The 26,700-nt window shown below is 43.6% G+C and overlaps 1 protein-coding gene across 4 annotated transcripts in view; it reads left to right on the plus strand.

Moving 5' to 3' along the window:
• ODAD2 (outer dynein arm docking complex subunit 2) overlaps positions 1 to 26,700 on the plus strand; it is a 73,123-nt gene that overhangs the window by 12,356 nt on the left and 34,067 nt on the right. For all 4 annotated transcript variants that reach the window (XM_077303474.1, XM_077303476.1, XM_077303475.1 and 1 more), the window contains 8 exons: positions 1,304 to 1,405; positions 2,627 to 2,771; positions 15,981 to 16,127; positions 16,664 to 16,873; positions 17,481 to 17,717; positions 18,476 to 18,586; positions 19,308 to 19,462; positions 19,852 to 20,094. In XM_077303474.1, the coding sequence (XP_077159589.1) occupies positions 1,304 to 1,405; positions 2,627 to 2,771; positions 15,981 to 16,127; positions 16,664 to 16,873; positions 17,481 to 17,717; positions 18,476 to 18,586; positions 19,308 to 19,462; positions 19,852 to 20,094 (1,350 nt within the window). The remainder of the gene's footprint in view (positions 1 to 1,303; positions 1,406 to 2,626; positions 2,772 to 15,980; positions 16,128 to 16,663; positions 16,874 to 17,480; positions 17,718 to 18,475; positions 18,587 to 19,307; positions 19,463 to 19,851; positions 20,095 to 26,700) is intronic.

Below are 26,700 nucleotides of genomic sequence, written 5' to 3' on the forward strand. Positions count from 1 at the left end.
CCATTGTGTTTGAAGAACTCTGTTGAGTGGAAGCCCATAGCCAAATCCAGAAGTCAGTAGTCCTTATTAGGAAAGCATAGTTTCCATTTTAGCCATCTTGACCGATAGGTCTATCAGTAGGTATCTGTTTAAAAGGGGAGGATGAATCCCCTTTTAAAGCCAGATAGGCTGGATGACATCAAAAGTAGAAGCACAGAGAAGCAAAAGACAGGATTCAAGTCTTTGGCTTGAAGCCTAGAAATAGATCAAAGACATCGTGCAACAACTAGACCACTAATACCTCCAAGCACAACATTTAACAGGAGACCCAGTCCACACATTCAGGGTACCACTTCCTGTACCAGTTCATACTCTTGCAGGATCTGCCCAGTGAATGTAGCAAGAAATCTATCTCAGGGCCTGCATGCGCTTGGGCAGTTAGTTCCAAGTAGGAAACTCCAGGCACATGCCTGACAGAGAGTCCTGGTGACGGACACAAGGGCTTTCTGTAATTTGTGAATTTGTTACTACTGTGCTTAAAGGAGCACATTATGTGTGATTGAATGGTCTTCATGCTTGTTGACAGCTTTTTCAGATCAGATGACTAAATTGAATTATTCAGGTACACAATGTAGGATCTATTGTGCTGAAATGACATCCTCCTTGCCAAATGGTCCAGTGGCTCAGGCTGTGAGCACCAATGGCTGGATCAGTTCTTTGCCCAGCCACATCCTAGTCATGGGTAGAACAGGGTACCGTAAACGTGGCTGGGAGATGTTGTGGTAGCATCAGTCATTGTCAACTTAGCAGGTTCTCTGGATTGTATCTAACCCTGTAAGGCATGCTTAAATATTATTGCCTCCATTTTAGCTCTTACATGGTTCATACGCTGAGTTGTTTTGTAACTTTTAATCAAATTTCTATGGAGGTGATTTATTTGTTATGCCAGCAACTTTCATGCTATGAATATGAAGCAAAAACCTGAACTGTTTTTAGTATTAGAAAACCATGGCCACAATCCAGTGGAGAATTAAGTGTGCTTAAGTCCTCTGAAATCATTAGACTTTAGCACACTTAACTGTCTATTGGACGACAGCCAATGTTTTAAAATTCTACATTCAATCGGCTGTGTTGTTAATTTGTAATGGCAACTTTTAAAACATCCATAAGAAGAGATTCTCTTTCAACCTTCATATATTCTGGCATTAATCAGTTGAAATATACCTCCTTGACTAAATTGATTTTCCAGACAAATGCATGCACAAATTTACAATATATTCACAAAAGCACTATGGCTTGTTAACAAACAAAAAAATGTTTGCAGAGGCAAAGCGGCAAAGAGAGAGAAGGAAGAAAAGGAAAGCAAAGCTGCCCCTTCCGAAGGAAAGAAGAAAGCCAGCACAGCATCTTCTCCTTCTTCCAAAGGGTATGTGGCTGCCTACTACGTGTCTCTTTCTTATAAATTACAAATACGTCAGCTTTCAACACAAGCACTAACGATGGATGCTTTCCAAATGACATCAATAGTGCAACAACTCGACTATTATCTACCGAAGAACTTATGCAGTTGTTTTTAAAGCAGAACATTCCCCAGTTGTTTCTGCTTCTGTGCATGATCGAAGAGGGAACTCCCAAGCTGAAAATATAAACCTGTTGGTTCTGGCAGGATTGTCTCATACTTGCATCTGCTACCATTTTTCCAATCATGGTAAAGAGAAGATGATTGCTTGGCTTTATTGTACCCGTAACTTGGCTCTTGACAGACATTTCCTTAACTTGCATTTCTTAACCAGGGTATAGGGCAGATCTCACTTTTAAAAAGGCTTTGACCTTGGGATTTAAATATCCTTTACGAAAGATAGGTTCTTTCTTTCTTTCTTTCTTTCTTTCTTTCTTTCTTTCTTTCTTTCTTTCTTTCTTTCTTTCTTTCTTTCTTTCTTTCTTTCTTTCTTTCTTTCTTTCTTTCTTTCTTTCTTTCTTTCTTTCTTTCTTTCTTTCTTTCTTTCTTTCTTTCTTTCTTTCTTTCTTTCTTTCTTTCTTTCTTTCTTTCTTTCTTTCTTTCTACTGGCACTCCTGGCCAGCTACCTTACAGTGGTTAACATCACAAAACCAGACTACAAATAAAATTGGCCAATACATAATACATTAAAACAAGTATAAAATATCCCCCAACCCCCCTCCCTGTCTGCCAACCCCCAATAAGAAGGGAATGACGTCTGTATGGAGATATTTGGGGAGCATTAGGGGACATTAGAGGAGGGGCCCAGATGTCCCCTTGGCCTGGCCTCAAACAAAGCCTGGCAAAAGAGCTCCATCTTGCAGGCCCTGCAGAATTGCATTAGTTCTGGCAGGGCCCATAGCTCTCCTGGGAGCTCATTCTACTAGGCAGGATCCTAATCTAGAACTCTTGGATTCTAATTTGGCATTTTAACCCCAACTGTGCATTTAGAATATAGTTGGTATGCTGTTTGTGTGTCTGTGCATGAAATCATGCTAATATACATTAGGAGTATACTGCTATTTCTGTTTCAGTGATGTCTCCTGTAAACTGAATCTGTTCAGTAGTTCTCCCTGGTAGGTTGTTCTATTGACTGATGCTTATCTGACCATAACTTCTAAAAGTGAATTGCTGTGTGTATTTGTTTAGTAAAGTTTCAGTAAAAGTTGAAGATATTAGTGAAAGTTCTTCAGAGAGTGAGGAGGATGAAGAGGAACCTGAACGTCACCAGGAAATAAACACAGATTTGCCATCAGAATACTGGCAAATTCAGAAATTAGTGAAATATATAAAGGTAAAAAGTTTGTTATTTTATTTGTTTATGTGCTTATTTTATTATTCAACTTATCCCCGCAAGCGGGCTAGGGGTGGTCTACAGGAGCAGATTAAAAATATCCATAAAACAATTAAAACATCATAAAGAGCCCCCTTTCCTTAGAAAATTGCAAATAATGTTTTTCCTGTTCTTATTATATGACGTGACTTCCTTCTCACTTATGCTGGAACTTTAGCGTGTTTATTTTCAGTGATAATATAGGTTTCTTTTTAAGTTCTGAGTTGCAATATTCCAAACTAATGACCATTATCATACCAGCAGTTATACTTGACTAAATAGCTTATATATGAGAGGAACAAAAGTGATCCTTCAGTGCAACATAACACTCTGGTGGATGCCCCACCCCTCACCCCAGTTTTGAATGTCCTAATCTGTTGGGTAGAATTTCATGCTGGACTCTGGAAGACCGCTGGTCAAAGCCCCATTCTACCATGGAAGCTTACTGGATGACCTTTGGCCAGTCACTCTCGCAGCCTATCCAAGCTGCTAGGGAGGAAATGTGGGGTATCTAAATACAGTAATCTAGTGGGAGGACAATGCATAGGAATAGAAACTAGAATTGTATATGTGGTTCTCAGTAAGACTTTAACCTGTTTGAAGCTAGTTTGGATTTCTGATGCTGTACTTTGAAGCTGCAGGCTAGGTAAGCGTTAACTATTGTTAGAAGGCAGTAGCATTCTGCCTTTGAAGTTAACAGGTTGACTGCTGCCTCTTGTCATCCATATTAGTTGCCTCTTTTTATTTGACCCAGAGTCAAATCCCTTCATTTGCCAGAAATGTAGCTGACAAATTGCACCACAGTTTGCCCCATGGAACACAGAAAATTGAGATGGTGCTGAACTTCCTGGATGGTGGTTCCAATGAAGTTCTTGCTGCAGTCCAGCCAAGAGCTTTTTGTGTGTGTGCTACTGAACCCACCCACTCTTAGTTTGGCAGGCACAATCCCAGTTTAGTTCCCTAATTTTTTTGGAAAAGATTTATGCTTTTGAAAAATCGGATGGGTTTTATGGAAAGCTTGACTAGATTTGAGTTTACTTGTAATATATGACAACTTTGTGTCATGTGTCCATTGTTGCTCTCCTTTTATATGTCATTGGATGTGTATTTTTAAATCTATATGGTGTGATATAAATCCGAGTCGGTAAATATGCTTTCCAGAGTACTGTGGCAAGCAGTTTAAGAATATGTTTTGGCAATACAATGACAATTGTATCCCATTTCAAATTTAATTGCACTTTGGACATTCCACAATACAAACAATAAACAAATGTCAATAACATTTAAAATATGCTTTATAGCATGATTAATTGGGTTTAGAATTATTTTATATGCTGAGACAAAAGAAAGTAATGGTTGAATGGCTAAAGATTTTCCAACAAGAATAGAATAGTGGCATTCAGCATTTTTTTTCCATTTCCAGAGTGAAAGAAAGCTATGGCGTGAGTTTGTGGGTTAATATCTGTGGCCTGATCCGACTCTGGTGCTGTGCCACAAATCGTAACCTTTGTACTTCCCCATCTATATCAGAAGGCACATCCAGCTGTTCCATAGGGCCAAATGAACATTATGGTTTGGATGCCCATTTTCCAGATGCACAGCTGGATGAGGGTGTCCGTGTATATGCCTTGATGGGTTGTTTGCAGCAATAGTTAAAATCTTTCAAAAGGAAAACTGGAAATTTTAATTGCACGTCCAACTTTTCGTAAGCAATCCTATACTGGCAGAAGGAAATTTATAGTCATGTCTCTGATATATAGTTATTCCACAAGCTTGATATTCAGATTCTGACAACATGAAATACTGTGTATTATGGAACTGCATTTATTTGTAGCTCTGGAAACAAAAGAAAATCTGGAAATACAGCATAAGTCATGTGAAATTTGTATTCTAAACAAGAACAAAAAAAAATATCTCACATAAAAATAAATAAGTTACATACAGTATCAATTTTGTTGAGATGGTGGAAAAACAAAAGAATTTACTGTGCGTTATTTTGAAATGGAGTATCCCCAATTTATTTTCATTTTACTGCATTATCTGTGACTTAACATATGAAAATGCCATAGTGGAATTTCTATTAAAATTAAATTGTATAGCCCTTTATCTTCTGTTGCTGTCTGAAATACTGGGAAGCACAGTAGATCTGGTCTGTACAGTAAAACTTCTAATTAAATCCAGAACGTCTCTGCTTGGATGTGAAAGAGGTATAAAGAAAGATAAAACCGATTATGATTGAACATTTCTGTAGTGTGTTTAAACTACATATAGAGCAGGGGTAGTCAAACTGCGGCCCTCCAGATGTCCATGGACTACAATTCCCAGGAGCCCCCTGCCAGCATTTGCTGGCAGGGGGCTCCTGGGAATTGTAGTCCATGGACATCTGGAGGGCCGCAGTTTGACTACCCCTGATATAGAGCATATAGAGTGCTGCTTTTGTGCCATATGCATGCTTCCCAAATTGTTTTTTGTTCATTACAGAACTCATTGAAATGTTCCCGTAAGTAAGCAATCTTATATATGTGACTACTTCTAATGCACCCTCCTTGGCACTGGGAAGCCTGCTTGTGTGAAACTGTAAAACAGTTGTGAACCTTAGGATCACAGGATGCCGAGCCCTGATCTAGACTTTCTGGAACCTTCCCAGAGAACCAGAATCTCCAGATCACCCTCTCAGCTCACTAAGGATAGGTGTTAGGCTAGGATCAAGTCTCAAAAACTTGGCGGTGTCCCTTTGTACAGTAGGGTTAGAAAATTAGCCATAGTCACAATTGCCTCTTCCCTTTTCCTGTCCCCCCACCGGTCATGCCACACAGGCTCATCCCTTTATTTTAGAAAACTGTTTAAGGGGCAGCCTGCAAGCACAGGACAACAGATACTGTGGCACAAGAGAGGGAGCTTTTCAATCAGGGGTAGTCAACCTGTGGCCCTCCAGATGTTCATGGACTACAATTCCCATGAGCCCCTGCCAGCAAACGCTGGTAGGGGCTCATGGGAATTGTAGTCCATGAACATCTGGAGGACCACAGGTTGACTACCCCTGTTTTAAATGATTTACAGCATAATTCTATGCACACCTATTCTCATATACACATTATTAAAGTCACTGAACTTGATGTGGAGTAACTGCATAGAGTTACTATTGTGACTGGCATGTGATCAGTTTCAGAAGTAATACAAAGTAGTAACACTTAATATCTTTATCTGAAAAGCTGTGGAAAGCAACATACAACTGTATATAAAGTGCCAGTTCCATTTCAGTTTTCAACAGATCTTTAAAAGTGACATTTTCTGTGGATAGCGGGGAACAGATAGCTGCTAAAGAAAAGAGAAGGGCAGCTGCACCCCCCTCCCCACATCCCCAGACGATGATTAGTAGTGAATTGCGTTGTCTTCAGATTCTTATTATGTGTTTAATTAGGCAATATATCCATCACTGTTGCTTTCCAAAATAAATGTTAATTTGCCATTTATTATCTGCTCAATTTAGGTGCTTACAAACATGGAGTGGAAAGCTGAATTGCTTAAAAACAATCGGAGTCTGGTTTTCTCTAGACCTTCACATAAATGTCAAAAGTTATAAAAGCCTCTTTAATTTGTTTCATTGTTTTTGGTTTGGAAAGATATTTTTTTCACCATGTATGATGTTGCTGGATCAAATTAGCTATACAGATAACAGCTGGAAAATGACTTATGGACTAGTTATCCTAGAAAGATTTCCTTCGTATTCTGTTAAATGTAGATGGCAAAAATTGTTCATGCAAACAGAACTCAGAAGGGAAAGAGAACTCTCCATAACAAAAAGTCCCATAGTGGAAAAAACCCTCTAAATTACATAGATGGCTGTTTAAAACTCTTAATGTTGGTTGAAAAAGGACAAAGAAGAAGAATAGTTGGTTCTTATATGCCACTTTTCTCTACCTGGAGGAGTCTCAAAGCAACTTACAATCCCCTTCCCTTTCCTTTCCCCACAACAGACACACTGTGAGGGAGGTGGGGCTGAGAGAGCCCTGTTATTCCTGCTCAGTCAGAACAGCTTTATCAGTACTGTGGCGAGCCCAAGGTCACCCAGCTGGCTGCATGTGGGGGAGTGTGGAATCAAACCCAGCTCGCCAGATTAGAAGTCCGCACTCTTAACCACTACATCAAACTGGCTCTGACAATTGATCACTATAGTAATTCATGAATTAAAGATATCACCCCATGATAATAAACTGTATTTTAGAAAATCTGAAGTAATATAAATCAAGAAAACAGAATTAATAACCTGGTAGTAGGATTCCATTCCTGAAGTAGGAAGATTAGTGAATCTAAAATTCCAAAACTGTCACACCTTTTTTAAAAAGCTGTTTTTTTCAGTTCTGTTCTTAATTGCCAAGTATAGAACCGTGGATTCCTCAATGTGGACTCAGAAGTAAAAAAGGAAATCACGAGGCACAATGATGTAAGTAGTCTTCTCTATGTTTATAAGTGAAAAGGTTATAACAGGGGTAGTCAAACTGCGGCCCTCCAGATGTCCATGGACTACAATTCCCAGGAGCCCCCTGCCAGCGAATGCTGGCAGGGGGCTCCTGGGAATTGTAGTCCATGGACATCTGGAGGGCCACAGTTTGACTACCCCTGGGTTATAACATAAAAGTCTAAATGGTCAAACAAATGATCAAACATAAACTCTTTATGGTTGATTCTTTCACTTATAAACATAGAGAAGACTACTACATCATTGTGCCTTGTGATTTCCTTTTTTCTTCTGTTCTTAATTGCAGCATTTTCCACAGATATTGGAAACTAGCATTCACTTCAATTTTGAATGGTAATTGTCTTTCTGATTTGAGCCCATATTTCAAGAAGGGGACAAGGTGTCTCTGAAGGGTTAATTCTTCACAGAGCCAGAAGACCTTGAGTGACAGGCTGTTCCAAGGGATCTGATTGATTAGCATCAGCTGAGCAGAAAAAAAAAGACTTCCAAGCTGGATGCTGAGGAGAATTCAGTCTGATTTCAGCCCTAGCTGAGAAGAATCAAGTACTGACAGTTTCAGAATTCACCCCTCACTGAGAGCAATTTAACATAGACTGGAGAACTGTGGGAAAGTTGGCAAGGAAGTTTGGGAAATAAGCAAAGGCACACATTCAGGCCAAAGAAAGGGGTCAGTCTTATAGTGAGAGGAGGATTTCCCTATCCAATCTTCTGCTCTGAAGATTGCAGAGATCCCTGGTATGGTGTGGTTAGAAACTGCCTGTAGAAATCTTAAGAATCAGTTAAAAACCCAAGATGAGTACTGGTGTTTCAAGAGAAGGGGTCTGGGTACTGGAAAGATTGTACCAGAGTCAGAGGATACTCAAAGCAATTGTGCTGGAGTGTTTGGAAAAAGCTGAACAGAAGCCTTTGATCATAAAGATTTTAAGTAACTGTTAATAGCTTAAGAAACTATAAAAACTAAAGTCACTTCAGATAGTGATTTTACCTTAAGAGTTAGCTGTAGTAAGTTATACCAGGAATTTTACCCATGATTTCACCTGACCTTTCCCTCTATGTTGAATAAAATATTTTGTTAATTTGGAATCTAAAAAGTTCTTGAGTGCCATTTAAGTCGTATAACTCGAAGGGGGCTCCCATTCCTTCCCTCGGGTTCCTGGGCTGAGTGAACAGCCAAAATATTATACAGGGACAGGGCAGGACAGCCAGAATTCTTCAGGAAAGGAGAAAACAGATAACTAGGGCAACTAAGTCACAGAAGGGAAAGAAAAAACAGAAGAAAAATCTTGCCTCCCAGGGAGGGATGTGGACAAGGACTGTCATATCAGTCCTGACTGGCAATAATCCCTAGTCATGTGTTTTTGCTCAGTTTTATTTGCTGAATGTTCCTCTATTTTGGTTCATGTGCCAAGCATGAACTGCTGCTACGAGAAGGATTCTGGGCTGCCTCAGATGCTCTAATGGGTGTCCATTTGGCAAAAAAAAAAAAACACCTTGTTCAGATCTGCTAATGTATTTAGGAGTCAGGGCTTTTTTTGTCATTTTAGAAATCTTTTCTATAGCTTCTGTGTCACTTGTTTTGCATCAATCAGGTAATATTTCAGAGATGGTGTTCCATCATCAGGCCTGGCATGTAGGACTACGTACTTCTGGATCACATATCATAATCAAAGAGCTGGGGGTTTTTTTGGGGGGGGGTCATGGCTTAGACCTCAGCGGCTGTCCTCTGCATTTAAGGAGTTCACTTGCTCCATTGTTTGTTTCCAGAAAGCACCGTTCTCTTTATGTTTTAATAATCTCTTCATATGGTTTAGTTTTTCCTCGGAAAATCCTTTGGCTGCATTGCAACTCGATTGCCCAACTCTCCTTATTCAGACTCAGCTGCTTGCTGTTCTCTTGACAGTCTGTAGAAGCACTGGGTCTTCCCAGATTAGTCTCATTAAACGCTTTTCACAGACACTGCTTACAGGCCCAGCCATGACCTCACACCCACTTTGGCAGCTGCACCTCCTGCCAAAGGTTGAGAGCAGAGTTTCCCCAGATTCCTCTCCCATAGTAGCCCGACTTTGGGGAGAGTGCAGACCTTTTCTCTGACGTTTGATATCAGCCAGAACCACCAGCAGGCCAGGGAGCAATATGTTAGCCCTGCACTCTGCTTGGCCTTGGAGGAGCTGACCACAGTTGTGCAGTGAAGAGATGGACAGTGTAGTCCTCTATGCAGAGTTACTCCATATCAAGTTCAGTGACTTGAGTAAGGTTTATATGAGAGGTGTGTACAGAATTATGCTGTAAATCAGTGGTCCCCAACCTTTTTATCACTTGACAATTTTACTGAGGCCCGGTGGGGGGGGGGTAGTCTTTTGCTGAGGGACGTCGTTGCCGGTGCCTGAGCCCCTGATCCACTTGCTTTCCCGCTGGCGCCCCTGACTTCCCGTTGCCCGCTGGGGGGAGCTGCCAGCAGTAGCTGTGCAGTGCTGTGCCAAGGGGGAGCCCCAGCCATGGCAGCCACTGGGGAGCACCAAAGGTGAGCCAGCAGCAGAGTGGCAGGGCAGCCCCTGAGGCAGCAGCCAGGGAGGACAAGGAGGAGCTGCGGCCCGGTACCGACTGATCCACAGACCGGCGCCGGTCCCCGGACCGGGGGTTGGGGACCACTGCTGTAAATGATTGGAAAGTTCCCTCTCTTGTGCCACAGTATCTGTTGTCCTGTATTTGTAAGCTGCCCCTTAAATAGTTTTCGAAAATAAAGAAGTGACCATTCTCATGACCCATCGCTTTCTCCAGTGCCTTGGTTTTCCAGGTGAAGAATAGGTTAAAGTAGGCAAATCCTGATAAGTATCTGGGAAAACTGGTTCAATATTATTTTTCTCCACATCTGTTAACTTCCTGCACTTTATCTCATCTACTGTGAGGAGGGCTTAGTACATTTACTTTGAGTTTCTTAAACTTGATCCTGCCTGTCTAGATTTATTATTATTTTTTGGCCTTTGGACTACTTGTTTGTACTTTTTGCCTCTCAGCCTGAACTCAGTCCTGATTCTCGTCTCTGGTCTTTGCTTTTGGGACTGCGCTTGGACTTGTGACTCTCAACTTGACCTTGACCTTGCTCCTTGCCTCCTGCCCTTGTCCCTGGGACTGCTCACTCAATCTTCTGACCCTTTGCCTGGTCTTGACCAATGTATGATTGGACCTATGCTTGGAGTTCATCCAGACTCATAACTGTACCCAAGCAACTGCAGAGCATAACAACACATCACAGGAGCTAATCTCACTAATGACCCCCAGTGGTGTGGTAGGTGATGGGTATTGTCTGCTGCATCCTATTGCCTGCTGCATCCAAGCCACTGTAAACTAGGTAGAGGCCAGTCCCCTGGAAAAACAGATGTGGATTGAAAATTGGAAATGCACACTTAGGAGTTTTCTCCTTGGGGGCAGCCATGTATATTTTATTTTTTTTCCTGGTTGCCAATCCAACATAATGGCAACAGCATCCCCACATGACCAGTTTCCCTGCCCTGGTCCCCCAGCAAGTCCCCCACAACATGTCTCTAACTTCCTGTGATGTGGGGATGTGCAATGCACTGGCCTTGCCTCCTTAAAGACTGTGCAGAATGATATTTCAATGGCAAACCAATGAAAATGTTCAATCTTATTTTGGCGGATGAATTGAATTAATCTTTCACGCACAGTTTTTGATTTGTATTCAGTAATATTTTAGTGCTTCTAATGGAGGTGAGTGAATAAAGCGAAGGAAGGTGTTCTGAAAGACCTCGTGTTCTTCATAACGAGGGTGCGTTATTAGGCCATTGCAGTTTTGCTGAAGGAATCACACAAGATAAATGTTGAGTGAGGAAGAGTAAAATATGTTTTAGAGAGACAGCTATCCCAACTATCCCAGTTGGATTTTCTTAACAGGGGCTGTTGGGCTCCCATTAAAGACACATGTATGTAGTCTGGGCTCTAGATGACACAGATTTATAGGATTACAGATTACACAGAAACTAGATATGCTGTAGTTCCCAAATATATCTGATGGTAACTCCCAGGACTCAAGAAGAGATAGTAGACATTCCTTGCCATGCTTAGAGCAAGCTGAGCAAAGAAGGTTCTTTCCTTTAGGGCCCTCAGAAGAAACTTGCTGCTTCTAAAGCTTTCACTGAAAATGTATAAAATGGATCGTGGACAATTTCTTCAGTCAAGCCTATGGAAATAGCTCCTGCCAATCTCCAAGTACATTCATTGCTCTTTCCATCTTGCTTTAGCTATTCAGTCGCTTGCCAAGTCCACATCTTGGCCTCCAGCAGAAAATACGTTGAGGCATACAAACTCATCGATGTAGAAATAAATGCCCCGTGGAAGCAAAGGGGACCGCAACCCAGGCTGTAACTTTGCAGACTGTGCAAAATGTAGAGATCAGGTAGCAAAAGAAGCAGTCTGTGCCATCCAGTTGAAGAACAAAATGCAAGCAACAACCCAGTGCTGCTGGTTTCTAAATCCAGTATGAGAAATAATTGCTCTTTTGTGTGTCGTCTGGTTCTTTTTTTTTACTTTTCGTCTCAGAAAATCCTGGTAACGGGTTTAAACTGAATTTTACTGCACGCTTTCCCTTGTTATTGAGACAGGCCAGACCTGACGGTGTCAGAGCTTAATTAGCTTTTCAACAATAGCCATTTTCCATGCGCTACAGACATGTAATGTGAACATTATGGAATCTGTGATTTTTATCTTGGTTGTGATTTTCCACTGGCCCTGGTTCCTTGAATCTGGATGTTTTTATTCACTGCCAGGCTGTAGCCCAAGAACTCCAGAAGATTCAGGAAATGGGGCAAGGAATTATTCCATAACTCAGTTATACTCATTCATAACTCATCTCTAACAAGTTGCAGCTTGACCTGTGTTCTGTCGAACAGAACGAAAAAGTTGGAAGAGAAAATGGTCGTTTAGGAGCACTCTGGTTTAAAATAACAAGGCGCAAGTACAGAAGGATCATCTTGTGCCTAGAGAGCTGCTTGTGCTTTTCGAACATGTAAGTGCTATGGTACACACCTGCTTAGATCAAAGCCTGCCACCAAACAACCCTGCATCTTGCAACATAATTTGTCTAGCAGAGATCTTTGCTTTGATGTAATAATCCAGCAGCCCCCTCAGAATCTGGGCTGTGCAATCCAAACGGAGCTCATTAGGATGCATCTCCAATGCCTTTCAAGATGTGCTAAATCTAAACTGCTAGTTATGAAAAGTTGTTGTAAACCGAGTTTGAAATTAAGAATTAAATTGAAATGTACCGCCAAACCTTACTATATTATTAAAGTAAGATAATTGGTGAATGCCCTCAAAAGCTCACGCCTTGAATAAAGCTTTGCTGGTCTTAAAGGTGCTAGGACTCTTATTTTATTCTGACTGAATGTAACTATCATATGCGCAGTATCCCCTGGTGCATAGGATTAATGTTACCTACCCAGATAGCAAGCAAGAGACTGGCAGCTTCAACAATATGCTTTTTATTCTCTCTCTCTCATACATACAAGTTCATGAGTGCTCACTTAAAGACACATGCAATATGTACATCAGAATAGGTCCTACATGGAATTTTTTATATTTCACTTTCATAATAGGTCAAGCACCGTAGAGCAGGGGTAGGCAACCAGTGGTCCTCCAGATGTTCATGGACTACAATTCCCACGAGCCCCTGCCAACAACCGCTGGCAGGGGCTGATGGGAATTGTAGTCCATGAACATCTGGAGGACCACAGGTTGACTACCCCTGCCGTAGAGCACTGGAGCTTTTTGGTGTGTGTGGTAGGCATGGTCTATATAGGATATAATGCAATATGTAGAAGCATACATTCCTTTATTGAGTGACTGGGGCCTCTATTTAATGGTCTCCTCAATGCAGGGTGTCATAGAGAAAGCTGCTGTGGCATCAGGGAGTAGTAGGCTGAAGGATATGTTCTTTTGGATGGGATCCATGTGGGAAGGAATGCATAGAGTCCTGTTCTTTCAGGAGCCCTGTGGACTCTAAGGCAGGGGTATTCTGGCAGGGGCTCATGGGAATTGTAGTCCATGAACATCTGGAGGACCACAGGTTGACTACCCCTGATCTAAGGAGTCTGTAGAATTTCTGAGCTCGTATTGGGCAAACAAATGGAAATAACACTGTAAGAAGCAGCAGAGGAATCTTTTCCATTCTCCCTGCTCACAAGAGAAACCATTGTACAGATGTTGTTTATATTTGCTTTGTACTAACTATAGCATGCATGTTGAAATACACCTGGCTGGTCGCTAAGCATATTAATAAACTGTACCAATGTACCTTGCTTTAATTTTTCTGCACTGTGCACTTTATCCTTGTTCTTGATCCTGTCAAAGTATTGATGAATCAAGTACAAGAGCTTTTGTATCATAAGCCCTCTTGAGTTCCATAGGGAAGAAAGGCGGCTAATTTTTTTTTTAATGATACTCTGATATATCTTATTTTAGGGGGTGATTTTAAAAAAATCAATTAATTGTCATTTTCCTTCAAATACTATTCTGACAGTGGTATGAAAAGTTTTCTTGCCAAGGATTGCACACATTCTTTTGAGAATTAATTTGCTATTTAAATTTGTGACTATTTATACTGAACCATCCTGTAAGAGGGAGTAGGCTTTTAGAAAACAAAATCTGCCTTCAATTTAAAGCGTTTTAAAAAATTTGATTGTTGAAATGCCAGTAGAATTCATTTTGCATCCAACACACTGTATCTAATTTCAAAGGCACTAAACATGATGCAGCTTTTGTGTACATTTAATAGAGCGCTAACTGTTTCCATGTTGGGTCTAATCTGTCCTTGAAACCTTTCTGTAATAACTACTAGGACAGAAAAAAATAATTGTTGTGGCAACCAGTAGTAATGCTTATGCTTAGAGATAATGTGTCAGAGCATATGAAAAATATTTTATTGTGGTTTTGCTTTAAAAATATAGATTATACTGTGTAAGCAGTTGTAACTCGGTCATGTCAGGGACTGAAGACCCCTCTCTTCTGCTTCCTCTAGGTTGGATAGGGGCTGGTTTGACACTGGGTATAGGCAAGCAAGGAGAGAGGTACAGACTGCCACATGCTGTTCACAGTGGGCTAATTCAGGGGCAGCACTGAAGAGACTGCTATTCGTGAAAAGGGTCTATAAGGCCCTTCTTTTCTTTTCTTTAAGAAATCCAAGCGCTATGCCAATCAGTGGTGCCTGCTTATATGAACAGCACATAACAATGATACTAGGAGTTTCTGGACCTTGGTCTCCAATCTCCTTGGCCCTCTTAGGGTACCATACTCTTGTATCCCTGCAGAGGTCCTCCTTTCTATTGGCCTTTGGGTTACTAGACTATCCTTAGAGCACTGGAGGCACTAGACTGTCAGTTGGCTCTTAGCAGGGCTCATAGCTTATGCTTTATGCTGCTCTATGGTACTCCACCTCTTCCACCATTCCATGGGAATTGTAGTCCACGAACATCTGGAGGACCACAGGTTGACTACCCCTACTTTACAGGATGCCATGGGATGGAGTAGTCCTGGATAAATAGCTGTCAACTCAAACACAAGAAGCGTAAATGGTTACAGACAAGAATACTTGCTGGTGAACTGTCTACTTGCTTGTAACTTAAGCTCAGGGTTCCAAAATGTAAAAGGCAAAAATGTAACCACATGTACATAGCAAGCAATGAAGTTGATCGTTCTCTTTTAGGTATTCTTTATAATTTTTCTGTGCTAGCTTCAGCTGTGGACAAAGAGCCGTTTCCCACAATGCACAATGGCTAGCCTAAGTTAGCCACTGTAGTGAGTTCAGTGCAGAGTTCTGCTGGGGTGACTACCATTTCAAGCCATTCTCTTCGCATGCAACGTTTCTTTATTTTATATTTCATTTATACCCCACCTTCATCCCTAATGGTGGCCTAAAGCAGTAACAGGGCAACAAGATCCTCAGTAGCTGGCTGTACCTGGAGATGTCTGAGAATCTTCTCAACCCTTTGACTAGGGACACTGTTCAATTCTACTGCCCCGGGACATAGTGGCAACAAATACTAGCAACTCCAGAGAGAATAATAAAGGAGGAGTGATCCAAATAGACAGAAGCCAAGATGCTCATGGCTTATAAAGTACTATAGTTTTCCTTTTTAGAAGGAAGGCTAACGACAAGCTAAGTGCCCCCCCCTCCGGTGGTGAGTATATGCAGGGGGCTAATTGATGCAGTAGAACTTGTATTCCTTTTGGGCTGACAGTTGTATCCTAAGCAGAGATACATCTTCTAAGTCCACTGAAAGCTATGACTGTATAGGTGTAACTCTGCTTAGGATGCCACTCTTAGTATTGAAAGTCATACTATGTGGCATGTTTACAGAATTTTAAATTGTCTATGGTCTCATTTTCTGCAAGCATAACCCCAAATATACTCATTACTTGAGAGGGAACTGCAGATTGCAGTTCTTTTTGCTATCTTAGAATGTGCATTGTAGTTTTTGCCATCTGAAAGGAAGGAAAAAATAAAAGTGGAAACTAGGAGACATATTTTATTGAAAGCAAAAGAAAATATGTAATCAGGGGGAGAACAGTCTATAGAATACATAGGAATTGTTGTTATGCTGTTTTTGTAATACTCGGTAAGCTTGTATAATAAAGTGTTGCATTTATACCAACATTACATTAATTTCTCGCTTTTTCAGGCAGGTAACCAAACAGCAACTGTAATAGCGTTGTGTTCCATGAGAGATTTCAATTTGTGTCAAGAGACGTGTCAGTTGGCAATCCGAGATGTTGGAGGGCTCGAAGTGCTGATCAATTTACTTGATACTGAAGAAATCAAATGTAAGGTGAGTTAGTTTATATCCCTGTTAGGGAAACTCGGGTGCAGTCAATGTGCAGCCTGTCAGCACAAGGGGCACGTATTGGCTCCCAGGGCCTGTTTCAGGTCAGGACAATGGCATGGAGGTTAAGGTTTGTTTGTTTTTTAATAGAAATTTTATTCAGTAAAGAGAGACATGCTACATATTGCATATTACAGAAGTACTATTTGAAGAAAAGAAAAATAATATAAAGCTGACATTAAGCTCTCTGTCCCTGCATTTGAATCAGGGTCCTGGGTGCTGGGGGAAGTGTAATGTGTAGTTAGGCAGGTGTAGAGCAGCCGGCGAATCCCCCCCTCCCAAATCAGACTGAAAGAAAAGAAAGAAGTCCAGCTGTCCTCCAAGAGTTTATTTTCTTTGCTCTTCTTACTGCACCTTTCCCCATCATGGCGTTTGCTTTATCATGGCGGAGTGAATGGCCTTGTAGCATCTTAAGTTCAACTGAATGGGTTTGATATGCATTTTTGAGAAATGTTACAAACGGAATCTCTTCCTTTGATTAGATTGGTTCATTGAAAATCCTGAAGGAAATCAGCCAAAATGCACAGATCAGACGGACCATTGCTGATCTCGGAGGCTTACAAATCATGGTGAAGATACTTGATTCCCTAGATAAAGATCTGAAATGTCTGGCAGCTGAAACGATAGCAAATGTGGCCAGATTCAAGCGAGCACGAAGAACAGTCAGGCAGCATGGTGGGATCAAGAAACTAGTAAGCATATCTATTGTAACTAAATAGCATTTTGGGGTAGTTGATTTCATCTTTTAAAAATTGCTGCCTTGATAAACAGTCGTGTGATCTTCATTCCCATTAAAATGTAGTTGGTCCCATCGACCATGTTTCTCCCTTTAGAGTAACCTCATGGGCCTTCTAAATAGCTTTCTAAAAACTGGAAGAGAACCTAGTAATGCAACTCTCCAGTTATAAATGATTCATGAGCCTCCATAGGTAGACAATTTTAACCAGAGTCCTGTCATGCAAGTGGTCAGACCATGGTTCAGGAAGAATCTCCAGCATAGAACAGAATTGCCCCCCCCCCCCAAATGTGAACAGATCTTTTTATGGACAGGGATGCATTTCCCCAGATTCTTTGGCATTTCTTAAAGGTAATAACCATCACTTTGGAAATGATCCAGAGTCGTGAACCTATAAAATGTATAAATAATTGTTTCATTCCTTGTATCTGACGAAGGAGGCTTTGACTCAAAAGCTGACAGCCCGACAATCTTGTTGGTCTTCAAGGTGCTCCTGGAATATCGCTGTATTATTCCTGATAGCTGTTTTTTCCTGCAGTACTCTTGTCTGTGTTTTGCATCAGGTTGGCTTGTTGGGTCGTAGGACAACGGGATCAGCACATGCCACCCCCCTTCAGGGAAAAGATATCGAGGTCGCACGCTGTGGGGCTTTGGCGCTCTGGAGCTGTAGCAAAAGTGCCAGGAATAAAGACGCCATCCGCAAGGCTGGGGGGATCCCACTGTTGGCTCAATTGCTGAAGTCTCCACATTCCAATATGCTCATCCCTGTGGTGGGGACCCTACAGGAGTGTGCCTCTGAGGTAAGCGAGCGCCACATTTACAGAAAGCCAAAAGGTCACCTCTGCTGCAACCCAACCGAAACGCGTGCCAGTTCTTGAAAAAAGTCTGATTTCACAACTTTGATTTATGGGCAGATATATCACAAAGCCATTTGGATATTAATATGTCAAATACGTTTTCACTAAAACCGCTGAAAGCATTTTGACTAGCATTTTCTTCAGCAGCTGTAGTTAAACTTCACGGTGGGTGCAAAAAGTAGCAAAAATGAAAACCTGGCAAAAGAACGGTCGCCATAAAAGTCTCTGTTGTGTGTAGAGGTGATGTGCGGAGATTGCGTGCAAGAGGTGATGTGAAAGACCGTTCTTAGCTTCTGGGGAGTTGTTGCCAGTCGAAATAGCCATAGTGACCTTGCAGGACCAAATGTTTGACTGAGAGGATGGCTGGTGCCTGTGATGTACAGCTGTCTCATGGTTCTAAGAAGCATAATTTCAGCACTAAGCATTTTTTGTTGGTGTTAACTTGCTCGCCATGGAAGATTAATGGGCTGGATCCTGTGCAAGAATCTCTGATCTGCTTGATTTTTCCTTCCCCTCAGCAGACACTTTCCATCGCAGGAAAGTAACTTTTGTTATATATGCATGTTAACCATATGCAAGGGAGCAGGCCATATCAGAGATATGTGTAAAATTGTTTGGGTCACTCAAAGATCTGTGGTAGTGAATGATAGCAATCGGATGTATTAGCCATGGAACTGACAGCATTTAACTTGCACTTGTAGCCAAGCTACAGACTGGCAATAAAAAACGAGAAGATGATTGAAAGCCTTGTGAAAAACCTGAACAGCGATAACGAGGAGCTTCAGATGCATTGTGCTAGTGCCATCTTTAAGGTAAACATGGTTTAATTTCTTTGAGGAAGCACAGGGAAATTATGGAAAGGTAATGGGGGGAGGGCTTCAGTTCTGTGAAACCTTGGAAATAATCTGTTGCCATTGAGCAACTGAACCGGAGTAAAAAGCTTATGTGGAAGTCACCTGTTAAATCCATGGGTTCAGGAAGAACACGGACACTGGAATCTTTATTGGTGCCAGAACATGATCCAGGTAGAACGAAGACTGCACTGAGGGACCCCACATAAAACCCCATTTTATATACACAAAGCAGACAAGAGATCTCCCCACCCATGTGCACAATTGGCTAGATTAGCATTGATTGATTTAAACTGATAGGATCAGGCAGACTGGATCCTTGCTGCATATTGGTAAGTTACATGCCTACTTGGATCCTGTCTTGGACCTCAAGCACAGGTCTCAGCAGACCCATGTATGCAACATATAATACAAATGATGTAATGTAGTGGTTAGGAGCATGGACTTCTAATCTGGCCAGCCAGATTTGATTCCCCGCTCCCCCACATGCAGCCAGCTGGGTGACCTTGGGCTCACCACAGTATTGCACTTACAGGATAGCACCCACTGTGGCTAGAGAAACTAGAGTTTAATTTGTTGGAAATCGCAATGAACATGTGCTTTTAGGATGGTATGACTCATGACTACATCTGTATACTTACAGTTTAATTTACTGTTATGTCACATGTTTACTGTGCTGCAGTGTGCTGAAGATCAGGAAACTCGCGACCTCGTTAGGCAGCATGGCGGCCTGAAACCCCTCGCTGCTTTACTTGCTAATTCTGAAAACAAAGAACTTCTGGCAGCTGTGACGGGAGCAATATGGAAGTGTGCTATTAGCAAAGAAAATGTGACCAAGTATGAGTAATGTTTTACATTTCTCTTTCATACGTGCATTATCATTATTATTATTATTATTATTATTATTATTATTATTATTATTATTATTATTATTTAGATTTTTATTCCCACCACTCCCGGAACCGACTCATGGCAGGTTACAATATCAAAAACAGGACATAAAATTACAACAAAGGAGCAAGACACATGGCGGTGTACATCACTACTCATCCTCCCCCCATAACAACTACCCATCCCTCTCATAACCACAGTAGAAGAAGTGGCAAGAGGGAGCCATAACACAGCGCCATAGATGGCCCTGGCGTACTGCTGCTTTTTAAAGAGAAAAGCTTTGTAGATTATTGTTCTTGAGCAATTAATGTTGACGTTCCGCTGTTTTCTTTCAGATTCAGGGAGTACAGGGCTATAGAAACCTTGGTTGGCTTGCTGACAGACCAACCAGAAGAAGTCCTCGTGAACGTTGTTGGAGCATTAGGGGAGTGTTGTCAAGAACAAGCCAATCGGAGCATTATCCGGAGGTGTGGTGGTATTCCATCTCTGGTTGCTTTACTCACTGGAACCAACCAGGCTCTTCTTGTCAATGTTACCAAAGCAGTGGGAGCCTGTGCAACAGAACCTGAAAATATGGTGTAAGTTTTACTATTTTTTTTTTAAACAAACGTCTTTTACATGCTAGCAAATCCTGTTTGCGCATCCCAAAGGCATGTTTTACAAAGCTGGATATCCAGTGAAAGAGGCTCCAGATGTTTCACTATGTTTTAATGTTTTTTCTCCTGCCGCTGATGGCTTTGTTGTGAGTGGGTGTGAAACGTACATCAGTTCTTTTCTTCTTTACTTTGGGCTATGTGGCCAGAATCCAAATAAGTTACTTCAGCCGTGTCCAAATGGGGTTTTGTTACTGTTGTTGTCTGAACAGGATTTCCTCATGCCAAATCACAAACTGTTCAGTAAACTCCCTGAGTTTCAAAAGCGATTTGCCATGTGGCATGAGGGCTTGTAGTCTGAGCAGTATAACTTCAGATCGCTGAGACAGTCGTATGGCTCTCTGAATATCTTCTACATCCAGAACTGCAAGTGTAAGAGGATCAGTAGAGAAGTTTCTTTTAATTGGGAAGACTAGGGGCCAAGCCCGTTGCATTCAAGAATACAACAGGCACTAGATTTGGGGGTTGGGGTAGAAGAACTCTGTGGATGGGCTGTCCCTCCCCCCAGGACCTGGAAAGGCTACAGGCTGGAGGCTCCCGGACAGGGAACTCACCGGCAGGGGTGGCTCTCAAGCAGCAGGGATCTGCAGTCTCTGAGGGAAGTGGAAGGAAGAGGGGGTGGGGGGACGGAAGGTTTGCTGGCTGCTGGACAGACAGGCAAACCGGCTGGAGGAGGAGGCATTCAGAGGCGGGGCAACCGCCCTGAGTGGGTGTTAAGCAGTGAGTGGCAATTAAGCCATGAGACACACTCCTCCTCCAAGGCCTTACGAGAAATATATTATGTGGAACAGATGTGTTGGCTATCATCTTTGCCTGCTTTGTGGGATCAGCAAGGCAGCACAGTGTCAATCTGTTATAGCAACCCCCCTTCCCTCCCAATGAGTCTACAGGATAAGTTTTGTGGATGTGTGTCCTCATAGCTCATGTACATGCTTATATGAGAATTCCAGTTGCTGGGAGAAAGAAGGGCTTGTAAATTTCATCAATAAATAGGGTGTAATAAGTCATGGGTCAAAAGCCAATGACATGCAAATCAGTAACTTTTCAGACTTAGATGTTCTGGTCTAGATGGAATGATGTTGGCTTTTTCTGAGCACTTTTAAGAGCTAGAGTGCTTATGGACCATGCCTTGCTAGTTAGAAAGTAGGTTCGCTGTATCTAATTCACCAGTTATTTCATTCACTCTGGCACTGATCCATGCTTCTATTACCTCACGGCTGGATTACTGCAATATGCTCTACATCAGGCTGCCTTCGAAGACAACCTGGAAACTACAACTAGTCCAGAATGCGGCAGCCTCACTATAGTCATGGGCTAGCCTCCAGGAACATGTTTCCTGTTTTGAGACAGCTGCATTGTCTCCAGTCTGCTCCTAGGTTCAATTTGGGGTGCTGATTTTAAAATATCTCATGAGCTGGGACTGTTAACTGTATGTCCCTGTGCACCATTTATTGAGGCAGGCATCAGCTGGCTATCCCACAACTTAGGGTGGCTCATCAGGCATCAACCAGAGCCCAGGCCCTCTCCACCTTGACTCCAGCTCTGTAGAATGGGTTCCTTGAAGATGTGAGAGGGACTCCCTCCTTGGAGATCTTCAGGAGGCGCTCCAAGACCTGCCTGTTTGCTTTGACAATTGAGAGAGTTGACTTGGCAGGGATCTTTTAAGTGACGGACCCTCAAGTGTTGATGCCTCACAAACTCTGAGCACCATTGAGTGGCAGGCTGGTCAAATGGAATGCTGTGGACAGCATCAGTTAAGAAATGACAGTTGGGAATTGAAGAAGAAACAATTTAGCACCATCTGTGGACTGAGAAAGTGGCAGAAGGAGTGAGTGGATCCACGAGAATCCCCATTCAAGCCCGAAAGGTACATTATTTTTAGTGATGAAGAGAAGTAGTTCTTGCCCAGTGAAAAGGGAGATAACAATTGAAATAAGAGTGATCTCTGGTCTGTGTAAAGAGAAATTTGTTGTACGTTCCTACTTTCTAAATGTGAAGTGTCAATGAAACTCAGAAACCTATGCAAGTTAAAATAGAAACTGAAAAGAAAGCCTCTCTCCTCAAAGTTTCAAAGATCTCGTTGAAAAGCAAAATATTATTTATTTATTTATTTATTTATTTATTTATCATACTTATATACCGCCCTCCCCGGAGGCTCAGGGCGGTTTACATCATAACAGAGAACAATACATAAAACAGTCTGTAACATGTATAACTGATAACTAATAATTGTAACCAAAATAACAGCACAATATAACGGTATAACAATATAGTACTACAAACAGGTCCAGGGCTTATTGATGGGATTCTGAGGGGGGTGGTTTATTTATTGAATTCTGAGGGGGGGGTGGGGGGGGGAGCAGGGGCCCTTGGTCGCTGTTGATTATGTCTGGTCTCAGCCAAATGCCTGGTGGAGGAGCTCCTTTTTGCAGGCCCTGCGGAACTGTTTAAGCTCCGTCAGGGCCCTGATCTCTTCTGGGAGCTCGTTCCACCAGGTAGGGGCCAGAACAGAGAATGCTCTGGCCCTGGTCGAGACCAGACGGACTTCTTTAGGGCCAGGGATCCTTAGCTGGTTGGTGGTAGTAGAGCGCAGAGCTCTTTTGGGGGCATAGGCGGGGAGGCGGTCCCTCAGGTACACTGGGCCCTGACCGCGTATGGCCTTGAAGGTAATAACCAGAACCTTTAGTCTGATCCGGAATTCAACTGGTAACCATTGCAGCTGGTGGAGAATAGGCCGGATATGAGACCTCCACGGTGTTGCTGTGAGGATCCTGGCTGCTGCATTTTGAACCAGTTGTAGTTTCCGGGTCAGGGCTGAGGGCAGGCCTGCGTAGAGCGAGTTACAAAAGTCCAGTCTAGAGGTGACCGTCGCATGGATCACTGTGGCTAGATGTTCCGGGGCCAGGTAGGGCGCTAGTAGTTTGGCTTGGCGGAGATGGTAAAATGCCAGCCGCGCTACCTTTGTGATCTGGGCCTCCATTGTGAGGGAGGCGTCCAGAATCACGCCTAGGTTCCTGGCGGAGTAAGCCGTAGAGAGCTGCACGCCATCCAGGGTAGGCAGGCGCGCTTCCTCACATGGCCCCTTCCTACCCAGCCACAGGACCTCCGTCTTTGAAGGATTGAGCTTCAGACGACTCTGCTTGAGCCATCTCGTCACTGCTTCCAGGCAGCTGGCTAATGCTTCTGGGGGAGAGTCAGGGCGGCCATCCATCAGGAGGAAGAGCTGGGTGTCATCTGCATATTGGTGGCAACCCAGCCCAAACTTCCGTACCAGTTGTGCGAGAGGGCGCATGAAGATGTTAAATAGGATAGGAGAGAGGACCGCTCCTTGTGGGACTCCACAAGTAAGTTGCCGGCGGTCTGATGTTTTCTCTCCTATTGCAACCCTCTGTCCACGATCCTGAAGGAAGGAGATCAGCCATTGAAGGGCTGTCCCTTGTATTCCAGCATCGATGAGGCGGCGAGCTAGAAGCTCGTGATCGACTGTGTCGAACGCCGCTGAGAGGTCTAATAATATCAGCAGTGCCGACCCGCCTCGGTCCAACTGGCGACGGAGGTCGTCCGTCAGGGCGACTAGCGTTGTCTCTACCCCATGGCCAGGCCGGAAGCCAGACTGGGATGGGTCTAGGACCGAAGCTTCTTCCAGGTACTCCGTCAGTTGGTTTGCGACTGCCCTTTCTATCGTCTTGCCCAGAAATGCTAGGTGCGAGACGGGCCTGTAGTTGTTAGGCTCTTGTGGATTTAGAGATGTTTTTTTCAACAGTGGACGTACCACGGCCTCTTTCAAACCCTCCGGGAATTCTCCTGTTGTGAGAGATAGGTTGATTATCTCCCGGAGGGGGCCCTTTATTCTTATGCCGGCTGTTTTTAAGAGCCAGGATGGGCAAGGGTCTAGTGGGCATGTAGTTGGTCTTGTTGTCGCTAGTATCCTGTCCACTTCGGCCAGCGTGAGTCGTCTGAAGTTACTCATAGTTTTCTCCAAAGACGGCCAAGGGGCCTCTAGTTCACTTTTTGTATCTAAGGTTGGAGGGAGGTCGTGGCGGAGTGTCGAGATTTTGTCTGCAAAATGGCTCGCAAATGCCTCACAGCTGATGTCCAATTGGCTACTGTTTTGTTGCCCTTCAATCAGGGCAGTGAGGGATCGAACTACCTTAAACAATTGAGCTGGGCGTGAGTCTGCAGATGCGATGGTAGCCGAGTAAAAATTGCGTTTTACTGACTTCACCGCCATCTCATAGGCTTTCATCTGCATTCTATAAGATGTTCTCGAGGCTTCGTCACGAGTCTTCCTCCAAACTCGCTCTAGCCGTCTCAGTTCCCGTTTCTTGTCGCGAAGCTCCTCGGTGTACCAGGGAGCTCGCTTGAGACGGAGCCGGAGAGGGCGTCGGGGAGCTATCTCATCAATGGCAGTCAGCAGTCTGTCATGCCAGTCACTGACCAGGCCATTGAGAGAAGTGCCGGGAGGCATTGGTTCCCGCAGAGCGTTCAGGAATCCTATTGGATCCATAAGTCTCCGCGGGCGAGCTAAAATTTGCTCGGCGCCCAACTGAGGAGGTGGTGGAAGCCTTAGCCGAGCCTTTAGAGCATAGTGGTCTGACCATGGCACGGCTGTTGTTGTGACCAGATCCACATCCAAACCTACGCCGAAAATAAGGTCCAGGGTGTGGCCTGCTTGATGGGTGGGGCCAACAACAAATTGCGAGAGCCCCAGTGTTGCCATGGTTGACACTAGGTCCTGTCCAGTTCTAGAGGACAGTAGCTCAGCATGGACGTTAAAGTCCCCCAGGACTAGTAGACTGGAGAACTGTAGCGTCCAGGCCGCCACCGCCTCTAGCAGGGCAGGCAGGGCATCTGGTGGTGCAGTGGGCGCGCGGTATACTAACCAGATGGCCACGCTCTCGGTTGATCCCCATCCGAGGCCAACACATTCAATGCCTGGTATTGACGGCGCAGGGAGGGCTCTAAAGGAGAAAGCCTCTCGGGTTAGGATTGCCACCCCTCCTCCCCGCCCCGCTGTCCGGGACTGGTGGAGGACAGAGAACCCAGCAGGGGCTAGGTCTTTGAGGGCAACTGTCTCCCCTTCCCTGGTCCAGGTTTCTGTCAAGCACGCCAGGTCCGCTCTTTGCTCTACAAAGTAGTTTTGCAGCGTAGAGGTTTTGTTGTTTATTGACCTGGCGTTGCACAGCACCAGTGTCAGAGGCGGGTTGTTTACCTTTGCCTCCACCCTAGTGTCACGAGGGATGGGGCGGAGTCTGGAGGGGGCCTGAGTATGTTTGGTTTTCGGCCCCCTTGGTTTGATGTACCTCCGCCATCCGCTGTCCCTGCCTTTGCCCCTTATTATTGGGATCCCTGACCCTATCAAGGCCCCTGCTTTTCCTCCTTCTTCAGATTTGTTAGGCATTGTGAGCTGTATGGACACTGTTGGTTCAATTCTTGGTTCAGTGGTTTGGCTGGGGTTGATTGTTAAACCCCGGTTCTGTCTTTGTGTGTGTGAGTTTGTGTATCTGTGGGAGGTTGGCCCTGATCGCTAATTACAGCCTCTCAGGGCTTCCCAGTTCCACTTGTGTAGTTATGTGTTGGGTGTAGGATGTGTGTCGTTGTGGGAGCCTGGAGGGGTAGTCCCGATCGCCTATTGTGGCACCTCAGGGTTGCCCAATCCAGGGGTGTGTGGTGTATGAGTGATCTGTGTGTTATTTCATGTTGGGTTGGGACTGAGGTTTATGAATTGGGTGTGGTTCAGTTGGATGGTAGGGTTGTTTGGTAAGTGGGGGGCAAGTTATTGGGTTGGTTGGTAAGTTGGGCTAATTGGTTGATTGAGCTAATTTCCTCAGGCTGGGTTGGGTGTTCAATTGATGGTGATTGATTGTTTAATTGGTAGGATTGATTATTTGGGTGGTTTTGGGGTAGAATCAGTTGTTTGGGGTGGGGGTTAGTTATTTAATTGGTAGAATTAATTGTTTTGGGTGGGTTTGGGGTAGGTCAGTTGATGGTGTTTAATTGTGTTGGGTTTATTGTTTTGGCTGATTGGTGGGTGGATATGTTGATTTAATTTGGTATGGCTGGGTAGGGGGGTGGGGATAAGTCAGGTGTGGGTTGGTAGCTAGTGAAGGTTGGGCTATCTTTGACTCCCTCTTGATTCCTCCTCTTTTTTGATTTTGGAGTATTTCCTTTCTCCCTCTCCCCTCTCCTTTTCTTTATTTCAGTCCTTTCTCCTCTCACTTTCTCTTTCCCTTCCCGTTTTTCTCTTCTTTCCCCCTCCCCTCCCCTTCCCCTCCCCCCTCCCCTTCCCCCCTCCCCTTTTCTTTATTTCAGTCCTTTCTCCTCTCACTTTCTCCTTCCCTTCCTGTTTTTTTTCCTTCTTTCCCCCCTCCCCTTCCCCCCCTCCCCTTTTCTTTATTTCAGTCCTTTCTCCTCTCACTTTCTCCTTCCCTTCCTGTTTTTTTTCCTTCTTTCCGCCCTCCCCTTCTCCCCTCCCCCCTCCCCTTTTTCCCTTCTTTCCCCTTCCCCTCTTTTCTGTGCACATCACAATGT

The sequence above is a fragment of the Paroedura picta genome, chromosome 11, assembly GCF_049243985.1.
Source record: "Paroedura picta isolate Pp20150507F chromosome 11, Ppicta_v3.0, whole genome shotgun sequence".
Taxonomy (NCBI): domain Eukaryota; kingdom Metazoa; phylum Chordata; class Lepidosauria; order Squamata; family Gekkonidae; genus Paroedura; species Paroedura picta.